This window comes from Lepisosteus platostomus, chromosome 7, assembly GCF_059453375.1.
Source record: "Lepisosteus platostomus isolate fLepPlt1 chromosome 7, fLepPlt1.hap1, whole genome shotgun sequence".
Taxonomy (NCBI): Eukaryota; Metazoa; Chordata; class Actinopteri; order Semionotiformes; family Lepisosteidae; genus Lepisosteus; species Lepisosteus platostomus.
This window is the reverse complement of record NC_142617.1, coordinates 2,191,769-2,206,519: the sequence shown is the minus strand read 5'-3', so window position 1 is coordinate 2,206,519 and position 14,751 is coordinate 2,191,769. Positions and strand designations below refer to the sequence as shown.

The following is a 14,751-nucleotide window of genomic DNA, read 5'->3' as shown; positions in this document are numbered from 1 at the left end:
CCACACTGCATTGCTTAGTCCTGTATACGGTCACAGAATATCTGGTCTAACTGTAAAAAGTACACAGACTGAGTCAGATGAAGAGACCAAGGTAGTACATGGGTTAAAGAAACAAGAAAACACCATTTACCTTTAAGCCTTTTGACCAAGGAGCTTTTGTGTACAGAATCTGCATTAAGAAGTATTCCATGTGTTGTGCTTATATACTCCATTCCTGAACAACAAACCACACTTATAATTGGTTTGTTGAAATGAAAATGTCCAGGGAAACCCGTTATGACAGGTGACGTAATGATGACTACGGTGCACAATGTCACTGATGGGGAATTGTTATACCCAGTTGCGTAAAGAGTATTCATGAAGGAATTTTGGAGAAATATAGAAGGCCAAATATTTGTTTGCTATTACTAATTGTTCAGGTGCAGTTTGTATATAAGGACACATTTTATCAGCATGATTAATCCACAAAACTAGACCTGGATTCAAAATTTTACAGTTATAATTTACAAATATGTTTTCTTTATGCTAACATATGTAATATTTATGTACTCCTTATGAAGCAGTTTTATACAGTACATTATAGTTACAAATCTAATTCAAAAAGCAAATCATACAGTATGTTAAATAAGTTGTGAAGGATAAAAGCTTTCATTGCTGTTTATTTCCTGAGCTATTCTTTTCAATGATCAGTGCCAGAAACTGGAATCATATAAACAATATTGCAACAACCACAGAGCCTATAAGACTAGCAACAATCTGCTGTATATGTCTTTACTCTAACTATATAATCTACAGTACAATACAAGTAAAACAATGTAGTCGAAATATGGCCAATGTTTTTCATAAGTACTCTGTATGAGTGATATGATTTGATGTACAGTAAGATGTGTTCCTCATTTCAAGTAAGAGATCTTTAGTTCTGAATTAACAGTGTGGAAAGCAGACAATTATTTTTCTGTAGTGGTGTGTATTTCTGTGGTAAACACATGGAAAGCTATGTGCTGTAGAAGATCCATTAGGGGTGTGTCAGAAGCTTCTTCACTCTTTATCACAATGCAGTCTTTCTTCAGAACTGAATCATGGTACTGAATCAAACGGGGTTGGAAAAATCTACTGACCACATTTCCTGATATTACAGGCAAAGCCTGCAATTGCAACCCAACTGAGAGAGTCTCTTTTTATCACCAAGTCTCTGAGACCACAGGGGAAGGCCTTGGAGACTTGTTAAAAATGGTTAATCTATGAACATTTTCATGTGGATTGTGTTTTTCCATAAATAGGTAAAGTACAGAGGGAAACACAGCTATCTTTGATGTGGGAGAGTGGTCTAGAACCTCAAGACAGCCTAGAACAGTCAAGATCTGACTCTTACACATAGGTGTGGCTAGGCTTTGGCAAAGGCGTTTTGTTTAGAAAAAAAACACATCTTTTATAAAATATGCAATATTCTTTATTAAACCTCTTGTAAATGTTCAAGGAGGTAGCATGCTGTCAAATGTTGGCTGCAAAGGAACAGGTAAAGGTTTATTCCATGCTGAAAGAAAAAGAAACACAGGCACTAGTGTTTCAGACACCTGAAGAAGGAATCACACCCAAAATGTTGCTTTGCTTTTCTTTTCTTTTCTTTTCTTTTCTTTTCAGCATGGAATAAGACTTTACATGTTCAGTCAATGGGACATGCAAAAATGTTATAGAAAAAAAAGTAGAAACAAATTCCTGTATTTTGAAGCACAAACTAGGGAGCATGAGAGAAAATGTTGTGGAACTTCATTTAAACTTGAGAACAGGGAGCAATTCTTTGCTCAAATGGACCAGATGGACTGACACTGTCTGAGAATAAAAACAATAATAAAACAGTGCTCAGCAATTCTCTCACTCATCTTGCCCCTCTTGAACAACACCTGTACAAACTCAGTGTCATTACATATAATGCCATTAAAGTGATTTGCATGTGTCTGTTGAAACTATTTTAAGATACTAGCTAAGCAGCACTTGGGTTCACACCTAGATAGAGGGTCATTTCTATGCATGTAGTAATTATTCAAAAATAAGGTTTATTATGTGACATACTACAGACTGAGAGACAAGTGACATCAGTTTAGAAGAAACAATGAAACAAGTGACATACTGTAGAGTAAGTATATAACCAGCAGACCTTTAATGTGCAATTTATCTTCAGTCTGTAACAAGTCAAAGTTTATAGCACTAATTTGGATACTAGTAGTACTAGTAATGCATGTTTCATGTTAGGCAAGCTAAAACCTGTTTAGAAAAAAAACACAGTGTACCAGAAAAATTAATTTAGGGGATTACATTTGATCCCCTTCTGTGTTTCAGTCACAGGGATCAATATCTTTTCACATAGCATTATTTTTAATCTGCTCTTTATGGCTTGAGTCTTTACTCCATAGATAATAGGGTTCAGAAGAGGAGGAAATATTAAAAAGTAGACTGATAATATTACACGAGCCATGTAAGGCATGTGACTCATGTTAAATCTGCTTTGGATTAGTTCAAATGCACAACCAGCTGCAAAGTTTAGCAGTGTCACTAGATGGGGAATACAGGTGTTCAGCGCCTTAATGCTCGAATCTCTAGAGGATTTCAGGCAAATCGAAAGAATCTTTACATATGAATAAAGGATAATGAGGCTTTGAAAAACAATGCAAACAATTATCAACATTATTCCAAATATATTATTTATGGTAGTGTCAACACAGGCGAGTTTGATCAATGAATAATTGTCGCAGTACACCTTGTTGATGACCCAGTTACACAAGGGTAGCTGAATACAGTACAAGAAGAAAACACTAAAAATAGCCAATGGAAACAGCCAGATCAACAAAATAAGCTTATGAACTTTTGATGGTGACATGATCATATTGTATTGTAAAGGATAACAAATAGACAGGTATCTATCGTAACCCATCACTGCTAAACTTGTCAGCTCCACAATCCCATATGTGTACAAACAGAAGATCTGCATCAGACAATGAACTCTAGAAATTGTATAGTTTCCTGATGCAATGTTGAACAACAAAGATGGAAACAAGCCAGTGCTTCCATACAGTCCATTGACTGCCAAACTGCAGAGTAAAAAGTACTGGGGCTCATGCAGACTCCTGTTTGCATAGATCACATATACCAGCAATATATTAACACAGATGATTACAAGATACAACAGTAGTAGAACTGTAAAAGCTAAATATCTCAGGTCTCCCATGTCACTATATGCAGCCAATATGAATGATGTCCCATCTGATGTATTTGCCATGGCTCGAAGTCACCTGTGAGAACAGGAATTATTGCAAACGTTAAAAAATATCTCTTTACAATGACTAAATGCATGAAAGATTTTTGATACTGGTGCCTGTAATGCAACATTTTTAATCATGAAATAATTAATGTTAAGATGATAATTTACACATGTTCATAAAACAATTAGCTAATCTGATTACAGTGAAATATACCATGTTGCCATATGGCTGTATTTAAAATTATTAAAGTTATTGTTTTAGTGTTATGCTTATTTTGCAAATTAAATATTTTACATGCAATAAAAATAGTCTATTGCCCTTACAGCCATGCTTCACATGCTGTGAATTACAGTACTACTGTATGTCAGTAGTTATATTGGTGCTTAGCAATGTGGCAAAATTCCAAACAGGCAAAGAAAAATTCGTATTTAGTTCATAAATGGGAAATTCTAACTTGTTTATTTCCTGAGAGAAATAATTAATGACCATTGTTTCTTCACTAAAATGCATATTTGTTGTTTTAAGAATTAATTTACAAATCAGAAATGAATACCTTACAAGATTACAATATTAAAGCTTTCATCCCAGTTCAGACTGATGTAAAACCTGAAACAAAGAAAACATTGCAAGGTCATATTGATTCATATTAAACTTGAATTAGACATGAAAGGATTAGCAGAAAAAAAGGCATTACACAGAGCCCTTTTCACTCTTCCAAAAACCAAAAGCTCACACCAGGCAACTGAGTCTTCCCACTGTTCCAAAATCCTGGCTCTACACTAAGTGACAGAGCCTTCTCAGTCTACCAAAGAGCTGTACCACAGAAGAGATTGGCATGTCTGTAGCACCACTGACCACATCAGAGGCTCTGCTACTACTGACACTTACAATATGGATAGCAGACAGTACCTATCCCCAGGATGCAATGTTGATCCATTGTAAGGCCACAGAGAAAGGAACCCTTTGGTGTTGCAATCAAATCCAGCAAGCATGTCTTTGAGAAGTAGTAGAGAGACAAAACACCAGACAGGAACCTTAATGACTAAAGGGAGAACATGCATTCAGACAATTTCCCAGTTCCCAGTTCTGAGAAATTAAAATGTAAGACATTGTCATCAAGACCAAGAACACAAGGACTTTTTTGTCTGCATAATTAACTAATTATACAGTAATCATATAATAAAAGATCTTCGAAGATCCTCTTTAGTGCACACAGTAAATATACTGGAACTACTCCATCCTCATTAATGGTTCGATAATAGAAATGTCTCCATCAGAAGGTAAGCAGCTTACATGGGTAGAATGTTTTTGTCTTAATTTTTGTTGTCCTTTAAGTTTTTTAGGCAAGGTAAAGTGAAGCAGCTTTTGTACAAGTTCATGCAGAACATTTATGATCTTCAGCTCTTTTAAACTGTACATTTGTAGGGGGGATTGTGTCCTATGATGTCAAATCAAATGCACATGAAAACATGAAGGTAATTGCTGGGTGTGCTGCTAATTACCAACACCTGTGCAAATCACTTGAGCTTTTCTGCTCTGTGGAGCCTATTCCAAAAAATACTCCCTTGAATGTTACCTTAACAGATATGCTGCGCTGTAGATATGCTTCCAACTGAAGTTACTAAAATACCTGTGTGTGGGATGTTGGAAATTCCACCTACTGTACACTGTATATATTTTCAAATTTAGTGCTTGTTATCTTTCAGAGTTTGATGCACCTGTATATAGTTAATGATATCAGATCTTCAGATTCAGATATGGAATTACCCATTTTGCTATTCATTGTTAGCTCTCTATTACAATGGAGCCTCCTGAATAGTTGTCATTATTTAAGAAATCATTTTTGGCAAAGATACTAGAATGGGTCTTCACTGTTCTGTGACAAGATGATTTCTCTGCAAATAATCCACATAAACCATTTCAGTTTGATTTTTGATCTACAGTTTACATCTACAGTTTTGATCTGTATGTGTAGCACAGAAACAGGTCTTCTTAGGTCTACTAATGATTCACTAATGTCTAATAACTGAAATTACGTTGTTCAAATCATAATTCAAATCAATCATCGTTCTTCCTCCACATCTGACATCCTGCACAGCTCCTTTCTAAAACAGGCTCCTATTTTTTTACTACTGGGTCAAATTTTTCAGTAATTTGGGAGGCATACTCAGACTTGCTTCCATTGCAAACAATATGTATCAAAAACATCATTTTTCTTTAATCTGTCAATGTTGAAAAGTCTTCTGGCAAGCAACAGTATAATGACGTTTTCCATTGAAAACCTAAAATGGATTATTATTATTATTATTATTATTATTATTATTATTATTATTATTATTATTATTATTATTATTCAATTAATGAAAATTAATGTTCTTCAGTTTCACTGACTTGTTCTTTTTGACCTCTCAAAGCTTCTTCAATATTACATTTTGAAATCACTTAGAAAAGGAATTTGATTCCATGTAGAAAACTTTATCACCAATAATTACAGTCCAATATTGCTTTAGTTACGATTTAGGCCCTGAACCAGGACTTTACTGTCTATACTTACAAAACCATTACAGAGTGTTTAAGAGGGCATTATTTCAAGTAGAAATGGCTTCTAGAGGTCTGTGTCACGTGCGAATACTGAAAGGTTACAATTAGAGTAAGCATTATTAAATATATATATATAAGTTTTGTACAAAAGCAGAATTGCAATCTCAGCTGCAGTGTAAATATTTCATTGGAGATGAGTGTGTAGCTGTTGGCCCTTAGTAAGAGAAAATGACCCGTTTTGTTTTATGTTTGAAAAGTTTTAAGTTCAGTTTCTGATGTTTAATTTGAACTTGTTGATAGTTTTTTTTTTTGTTTAAATTTGTTTTTTGCTTTCTAATATAATGTTTAATTTATTTTCTATTTCTGTGTTTCAAAATGAATTGATTTTAGCTGTGTTTGAAATTCTGCCTGCTAAGGAGGATTCTGTACTATATGAGGAAGAAGATAAATCCTTGCACTCCACTCTTAGGGCAGTGTGCAGCTCTACCTGGATGATGCTGGTGACAGCAGCCATAGTGCATTAGTATGCTCACCTCACATCAATGGAGAGGAGAACAGAGTGATGAAGCCAATTCTTAGATGGGGATCAATAAGAGGCCATGATTGGTAAAGACCAAGGGGGGCAGGACACCAGGGTAACACCTACTCTTTCTGAGAAGAGCCCTGGGATTTTTAATGACCACAGAGTCACAGAGTGTACCCATCACCATACTGGGGCTTTAGGACCCACACAGACCACAGTGTGAGCACACCCTACTGGCCCCACTAATATGTCTTCCAGCAGCAACCTTAGTTTTTCCCAGGAGGTCTACCGTCCAGGTATTGACCAGGTTCACACCTGCTGAGCTTCAGTGGACTGCCAGTTGTGAGCTGCAGGGTGATATGGCTTTTGGCATAAGATGTTCATCTGGGTGATTGTTGCTGATGCATTAGTAGTTTAAAATGGTTCAGTATGATTATTTACAATATGAGCTCAGGGTTCAGGAGGTTTTTTCTGAAGAGTCGTCAGTTTTTTAATTTAAGAATAAGTCTAGTTGGAATAATCCTTTGTTGCTAGAGAAGGTGCCAGGCCTCAAAACCACCATGGACAACTGCCACATAATGCCAGACATGCAGACAAAGTTTCTAGGCCTTCATCTTGGAAGACAGTACATAATGAAGCAAAAAGATTGTTAATCATTTTATTAGGAAATACATGTGACATTTTAATTTAGAATCAACAATCAATTTTGTATATCTTTCAAAATTAAAAATAGTATTCCTTAGATGTAAACCATCATACCCAAACATCGCATTTATCTACTGCCTTTTGATAAGAATAAGTAATTTTCATATTATACTTTCAACCCACATGTAACATTATTGAAACCTTGTAATTTACCATACTCTGAATGATCAGACTGTTCAATGTATTTTCTTAGGCAAGAATCAGTCTCAAATTGGTACTTCTTTAAAAATAATAATGGAAGCATTCTGTGCAGAAAAAGCAGATCTTAAAAAAGATCAAAAGATAAAATGAAGTATTGCTAATCTGCAAAGAAACTGAGCTAGCAAGGGGTGGTTTGGGTTAAAGGTGGTGGTGGCAGAGGGAAACATTGCTCCTTCTGCAATCCTTCTTGTATTCTGGTACTCACCCCTGCCTGGTCATTCATCCTCCAGAATTAGTTTTAAGTGTCTATAACATTTCTTTTCTCCATCTTCTTTTCTAGTAAAAAAATTGTAATCTTGTTTGGATGTAATATTTTTCTAACCTTGACCCTTATAGCCTGAATACTTATCCCGTAAATAACAGGGTTTAGCATGGGAGGAATTATCAAGAAGTAGAGAGACAGTAATATACGCACTCCATGAGGTACATGGCTCATGCTGAATCTGGTCTGATACAGCTCAAATAAAGCACCAACAGAATAGTTCAGCAATGCTAGCAAGTGAGGAGAGCAGGTTTTCAGTGCTTTAATTTTTGACTCCCTTGAAGAATGTAGGCAGATTCTTAGAATTTGTGTGTATGAATAAAGGATCATTAAGAGTTGAGGGAGAGTAAAAATAATTATTGATATTTGCCCAGCAATATTATAGAGGGTTGTATCTACACAAGAGAGTTTAACTAATGAATAGTTCAAGCAGTACAACCTCTCTATGACCCTGCCACATAGGGGCAGCTGTAGGGTTCCAATGAAAAAGATGCTAAAAGACAGAATTGGATAAACACATGAAAAAATAATAAGTTTATAAACCCTTGAAGGGGACATGATGTTGTTGTAGTGTAATGGGCGACAGATAGCGACATACCTGTCATAGGCCATCAGTGCCAAAATGGTAAATTCAGCATTTCCGTATGTGTGTAAACAGAAGACCTGTGCTAGGCAACAAGCACGGGACACCTCTCGAACCTGCGACAACACGTTACCCATGAGCGAGGGCAAGAGAGCAGTGCTGCCATACAATCCATTTAACACTAAGGTGCAAAGAAAAAAAAACATGGGCTCGTGCAAGCTTCTCTCCACAAAGATCACTGCTATAAGAACTAAGTTGCCAAAAACAATTATGACATAGGATAAAAGAAAAACGGCAACATAGAAGTATTTAAGATCTTCCATTTCTGTATAAGCAGCCAATATGAATGACGTCACTTGGGATGAGTTTTCCATGATCATCTCTGAATGTTGCGGAGTATACTGTAGGGAACAAAACAACATTGTTTTATTACATTTATTTTGTAAACACAAAAGTGTTTTATTACGTTAACACTTTGTTGCTTATCACAATGATTAAATAGATTTAATCAAATTTACTTTGGAATTGCAATGTCTTTTCCTCCCTAAACATAAATCAGTCATTTGCTAATTAAAAGCCATGGATTTGTTCACAAATCTGTATGAAGGAGTATTACATACTGTACATCAGCTGTTATGGGAGCACCTGGAGTATCCCCACCTGGATACCTCCCAGCCAATCATAGTGGTTCTTCATCCGTCATACACTATTCCCTTGGTGCTCCTGATCACAATGAACAAGTGGATTTGAACTAATGTCCAGAATGTTGTACCATCACAGAGTGTGGGGTGAAAAACACCTGGCAGTTATTCTTTCTAGAAGAGTTATTCATCACTATAATTATTAATAACAAAATCTAACAGTATCCCATTACAGTATCAGAATTGTTTAAAATATTGTAGAGGAACCTATGGATTATATCAATAATTATTAGAACTGTCATTTAAAGTTCCTGTCTTTGTTCTCAGTTGAAAAACTAAAGACAAGGCAGAGAAATGTGCCAGGGTGTGGTTGTCGTTATGCACAGGACTCTTGAATTGCCTCCACATCACCTGTCATATTACCAACAATAAACTGAAAAGTATTCATAAGGAAATTTGCTGTGAATCAATAATCAATTGATTATTGCAGCATGTATTCCTCATAATAATGACAAGTGTAAAGCTTTAATTTATTGAGTCATGCAGGAACGTCTGTAACGCTTAACTTAATAACATTTATGCTTACAAGGTATCACAATGTATCTTTTAAAAATATATATTTATATTTTTATGCTGCACATTGGTGGTGGCGGAGGGGAGTCCCCATTACCTGTAAAGCGCTTTGAGTGGAGTGTCCAGAAAAGCGCTATATAAGTGTAAGCTATTATTATTATTATTATTATTATTATTATTATTATTATTATTTTATTTTATTTTATTTTAAAAGAAACTTAGATATGATTTTGCAGATTAGATTTTAGTACAGTAGGGAACCACACATGTGGTCAAGGATTCTGTTTTTGTATGTGTAGTATCTCCTCATGGGAAGCACCAAGATGTCGCTGTTACAACAGACCACTGCATACTTACAGTACAAAACAGAAGCAAAATTGAAACAGTGATAACATTTCCGATAAATAGAAAAAAAAATAGCTGAGGAGTTTAATATTCTGGTGTAATGAAATATGACATTGCTCTCCAATACACTATTATCCAGTCCAGGAAAGGAGAAGCCATGATCTCTCAGTCCTGCCTTGCACACTAGGTTTCTGCAATGGGCTTTGAGTTACTGAAACTCTTATCTGGACAAGCAGCTTTGTGACAATAGAAGAAATATTACACTCACCTTTCTAAACTAGGGATGGCTTCCTTTGAACTAAAGAATCACTAAAACTGTCAGACCCGTGATTTCCTCAGCCTCATTGAGGATATCCAGAATGCTCTAGGAAATTGTGTTTGGTTCCAAAGACATGTCCCTGCAATGGTCATTAAAACACAAGCCTTACTTGAACTGCCATTTCACTATGCTGCAACTGTCTAATCTTCTTGCAAGAAGTAGAGTATCTATTAAGTCAAAATAGGAAGACACAGACCCATTTATTAATTTTGGTGCTTTAAATTCCCCAAGAAAGTGTGGTCCCAAGTGACTTTAAAAAGCCATTACCTTTCATGTATGTTAATGATGTCAATTCATTTTTTGCTCTTAGGGACACAGCACTGTTAATCAACTTTCTGTTCGCATAAGTCCTATTCTGCAATCAATTGTGAAGGTCATTATTCAAGAATATCTAAAATGACTAGATGAAATAGTAAGAAAATAAGAAAGTGTACAAATAAGAACAGGCATTCAGACCGTTCTAGCCCATCTGGTAGTTAGTAGTTAATTGATCCAAGGATTTCATCTAGCCATTTCTTTAAAAAGCCAGATTATCAGATATAAACAAGATGGTGGGATAGTTGCAAATATAAGACATTCTCTTAAACCCTGAAATGTATATGGCTGTTCTTCTCTGGACTGATTCCTTAACAGCAATATATTTTCTATTATACAACAAAATTATACACAGTATTTTAAATGAGGCCTTACTAGTGTATTATACAATTATACAACATTGATCTAAATTCTACTTTTAACGATATATTCCAAAATGTTATTTACCTTTTTAATTCCTCATATTGTCTAGAAGATGTAAATGATAAACATAACATAAACACCTAAGTCTCCTTTTTTCAAAAGGAGCATTTTCTAGCTCTGTATTTCCCATTTTGCAAACCCTTCATTGATCCAAGTACAGATCCCTGCAGTACTCCACTTATTACATCACCCAGACTTGAGTTTTCACTCCTATCCCATAGATTCTGTCTTCTATTTAATCATCTCCCTTAATACCTGCACCCTTTTATTTGAGAAATAATTATTTAAGAAATAATAGATATAATTGACACATAAACAGTAGAACATACCATACTGGGTATTTAGATGTTCAGAAGGCCTTTGATTAAGTTCCTGATGCTTGTTCATGTTAGTTATGCAAGACCTAACAAACTTTAATATTCCCTAAGATATCGTTTCAGTATAAATTAGATGATGCCCCATTTTATTACTAGAGGTATAATCATTTAGAGGTACATAGCCTTGCATGTGATGGACACATTTGTGAACTGGATTTGCTCTTAACCAATTAAGATTTTCAAGCAAATGTTTTAATGGCCTCAAAAATCATTTAAAGTATTTTTTCTTCAATAGGAAAACAAAGAACATAATATCTTCTGTGCATGTATAATGTGATGTGATATCTTTGGGTCTGTTTCCATGATTAGAGGAATGTCTTATACTGATAAGAAAATCCCTTGATTCAAATATTAAGAAATGTAACTGAAGTTAAAGTAACTGCACGGACATATTGAGAATCAATGGAAAAACACAAACCAGATGACGTGCTGTATTTGGTTACCGAATGGAGGTGAATTTATGACCGAGAACAGGATGTGCTTCTTTGCACAATGGGTCTTGGGAGTCTGAAATATACTACCTTGTTGGTTTGGTACAGTCGATTCACTGAATTCTTTTAAAGCAACAGAATGAAAACCTTGGATCAATTACAGAACCTAGAAGCAACCAAATATTTTAAGAGCTTTTAGTTTGGACAGGAAACATTGCTTTCAGTTTTCCCACAAGAAAAAAGTAACTTTCATTGTTTTTGCTAAGCTTCTCATCAGCAGCCATATCACCCTGCAACTCACAACTGGCAACCCACTGAAGCTAAGCAGGTGTGAGCCTGGTCAGTACCTGGATGGGAGACCTCCTGGGAAAAACCAAGGTTGCTGCTGGAAGAGGTGTTAGTGGGGCCAGCAGGGGGCGCTCACCCTGTGGTCCATGTGGGTCCTAATGCCCCAGTATAGTGATGGGGACACTATACTGTAAACAGGCGCCGTCCTTCGGATGAGACGTAAAACCGAGGTCCTGACTCTCTGTGGTCATTAAAAATCCCAGGGTGCTTCTCGAAAAGAGTAGGGGTGTAACCCCGGTGTCCTGGCCAAATTTCCAATTGGCCCTTACCAATCATGGCCTCCTAATAATCCCCTTCTATGAATTGGCTACATTACTCTGCTCTCCTCCCCACTGATAGCTGATGTGTGGTGAGCGTTCTGGCGCACTATGGCTGCCGTCGCATCATCCAGGTGGATGCTGCACATTGGTGGTGGTGAAGGGGAGTCCCCATTACCTGTAAAGCGCTTTGAGTGGAGTGTCCAGAAAAGCGCTATATAAGTGTAAGCAATTATTATTATTATTATTCTCTCTCATGTGGTTCATCACTTGGTTGTCTGTGCTCATCAGATCTAAAGGAAAATGAGAACAGGAGAAAGTTTAATATCCTGTACTGTTAAAAATGTACAAAACTGATTTCACTTCCTTGTAACCAAGTTGGAAAAAAATCCCCTTGGAATATAACGGGAAAATGTAGTGAAAATTAATCTTGGAAAGCAATCACCATCATGCAGCCATTTATTTTGTTTAGTCTGGAGGTGAAATAGTTAAGGAACACGTGAATGCAAAAGGATTATTAAGCTAGTTATTCTGGTCATAGAAGGACTGAGTGCAGTAATCGGGAGGGGAGTAATGAAAATAAGACTTCTTGGCTTGACTCCCTGATGATGGGAGATGTACTCTGTAATTGGAATGCTCCTATTTAAGAACCACATTAGCTGATATTTACACCTATCCGTTTTCTAGCCATTTCTTTCAATTCAGAGTCACGGGAGGGCCTGAAGCTCAGCAAGATCTCAGCAAGCAAGAGGCCCGAGACAGGGTACACCAGCCACAGACACGCACACGCTTACACTCTGTTACGATATTAGTTCCCCCTCCTTAAGGGTGCTCCAGCCCTTTCACTTAAGACTTTATTCTGTGCACCTGTTTCCCATTCCCAGCCCACCTTAAAAGCCAGGCGCTGACGCTCATCCGGGCTCTGCATCTGATTTCCGTATCGTGCGAGTCCGGGACCTGGAAGCGCCTGGTCCCGTTAAGGTTTTAATCTCTGTTCCCGTTCCTGTTCCCCGTCCGCCGGTTTCGACCCGGCCTTCGTGGTTTTTTAATTCTTGCTCTGATGGATCTTCTGGTTTTGGACTTACCCTGGTGTTTTGGATATTCCCTAAGGACTACTCTCGGATTGTTTGCCTCGGCCACACCTCCCCCGTGCACCAGCGCACCTTGGACACGCCCCCCTGTCTTCTGCCCCGTATTCCTGCATGACGTTTCCCTAGTGTTTCCCCACTCCGTCGGACTGTGTCGTCCGCATAGGGTCCGGAAAGAACTGTTCGTTACACACTCAGGCTCAATTAACAATTAAACATCCAGCATACAATTAAACAACTGGCATGTTTTTAGACTGTGGGAGCACACCAGAAAACCAAGCATGGAGAGAGCATACAAACCCCACACCGACAGCAGCCCAGGTCTGGAAGTGAACCCAGAGCCCCAGCACTGCAAGTCACCAATGCAAACCCTTGTACTAATGCGTCACCCTGCTGCTGTATGTTTATGTATAGAATTAAATATAAAACAGCTTTACTGTTGGTTTTACTTGATTAATATACTGCACTCTTATTTCCTTTGTTTTTACTTCTGTTGCATGAATAATGAGAACACACTTTCTTGCTGTTATTATTGTTGGTGTTAATATCACCTTTTTTATCTGTTCATTTTTTAAGTTAATAAACATTAACAGGAGTTCAGGAGAAGGTCAAATTCTAATCTCGACCATCTCTGCTTTCCTGAGTGTGAATGCGTAGCCTCCAGAGCAGCTGTTTGCACATCCACCCACTGTAGGCCTGCCACAAGCCAGGAGAGGGATGTTCAAAACATGCAGATCCTTCGACTTCTATTCCTCCACAGTCAAATCCCCTCAGTGGCCCTGATGCCTACTCTTCTCCTCCTGCTCCTTCTGATGTTGTCATTTTTGCCCTCTGGTGCAACTGCACCTCCAAAGCCATTTCCTCTCCCACTTCTCTCTCACCTTCCATGATCAGAATTTAGCCATTGTGGCAAGGTTAGCACCCGGAGTCAAGAGAATCTTATGGGTTTTTTGTCATACTGTATAGGTCACCATTGTCTTCAGGTGAAGTGGTATAAAAATAGTCCTTAATACAATTTATTTGCTTTAGGTTACACAACATATCCTCTTTGTATTTTACTATTTAAAGGCACAAAGGGCTTCAGGGTTTTTGAAAAATAAGGAACGAGAATAAGCTGCTTTCATTTTAGGACACAATGTCTAGTAGTAGCAGTAGTCGCAAACTGCAAGCACTGCAAACTCTTTCCGGTAAGTACAGTATTGATTAAGTGTCCACGTGCTACCACTTAGACTTGCGTTAGTCTGCTGTGACAAACAGTTGTCCAGATAGGTATTTCACTTCCAGTAAACCACTAAAAGTGGTTTTCTTTTCTTTCTCACAAACCTCTATGACTGTTATTTATTTTTTAATTCTGTTGCTGATCGTTTCTCTTGTTTTCATGTGTGTGGAACACGCAAAGATGCATATGACATTGTAAAGTACTTGGCAAGAAAAAAGACTTTTTTTAGTGTTTTTTTTTAGTTTGTTTGAACTGTAACATCTTTCTTTCTACAGTATGTCTTACTGCAGTCAAATCTTGTATATTAGAATCATGAGACCAGGGACCTGCAGACACCTGCAAT

The 14,751-nt window shown here is 37.1% G+C and overlaps 2 protein-coding genes across 2 annotated transcripts; both read right to left on the bottom strand.

Moving 5' to 3' along the window:
- Window positions 1-2,296: 2,296 nt before the first annotated feature.
- LOC148657822 (olfactory receptor 51E1-like) lies at window positions 2,297-3,277 on the bottom strand. The gene has a single exon (XM_088638278.1). The coding sequence runs from the start codon at window positions 3,272-3,274 to the stop codon at window positions 2,297-2,299; it is 978 nt and encodes a 325-aa protein (XP_088494404.1). The 5' UTR covers window positions 3,275-3,277.
- A 3,224-nt stretch (window positions 3,278-6,501) lies between these two features.
- LOC148657821 (olfactory receptor-like protein OLF3) lies at window positions 6,502-8,446 on the bottom strand. The gene is made up of 2 exons (XM_088638276.1): window positions 7,556-8,446; window positions 6,502-6,606 (listed from the first exon to the last, which is right to left on the bottom strand). The coding sequence occupies exons 1-2, from the start codon at window positions 8,444-8,446 to the stop codon at window positions 6,502-6,504; spliced, it is 996 nt and encodes a 331-aa protein (XP_088494402.1).
- Window positions 8,447-14,751: the final 6,305 nt, after the last annotated feature.

What these genes read in the sequence shown, in the direction of transcription:
- LOC148657822 (XM_088638278.1), bottom strand. Translation starts at nt 3,274, where the DNA reads ATGGCAAATACATCAGATGGGACATCATTCATATTGGCTGCATATAGT.
- LOC148657821 (XM_088638276.1), bottom strand. Translation starts at nt 8,446, where the DNA reads ATGGAAAACTCATCCCAAGTGACGTCATTCATATTGGCTGCTTATACA. An exon ending in TAAGTATTCAGGCTATAAGG is followed by an intron (nt 6,607 to 7,555) that starts GTCAAGGTTAGA and finishes CCTGGACGGTAG; the next exon opens with ACCTCCTGGGAAAAACTAAG.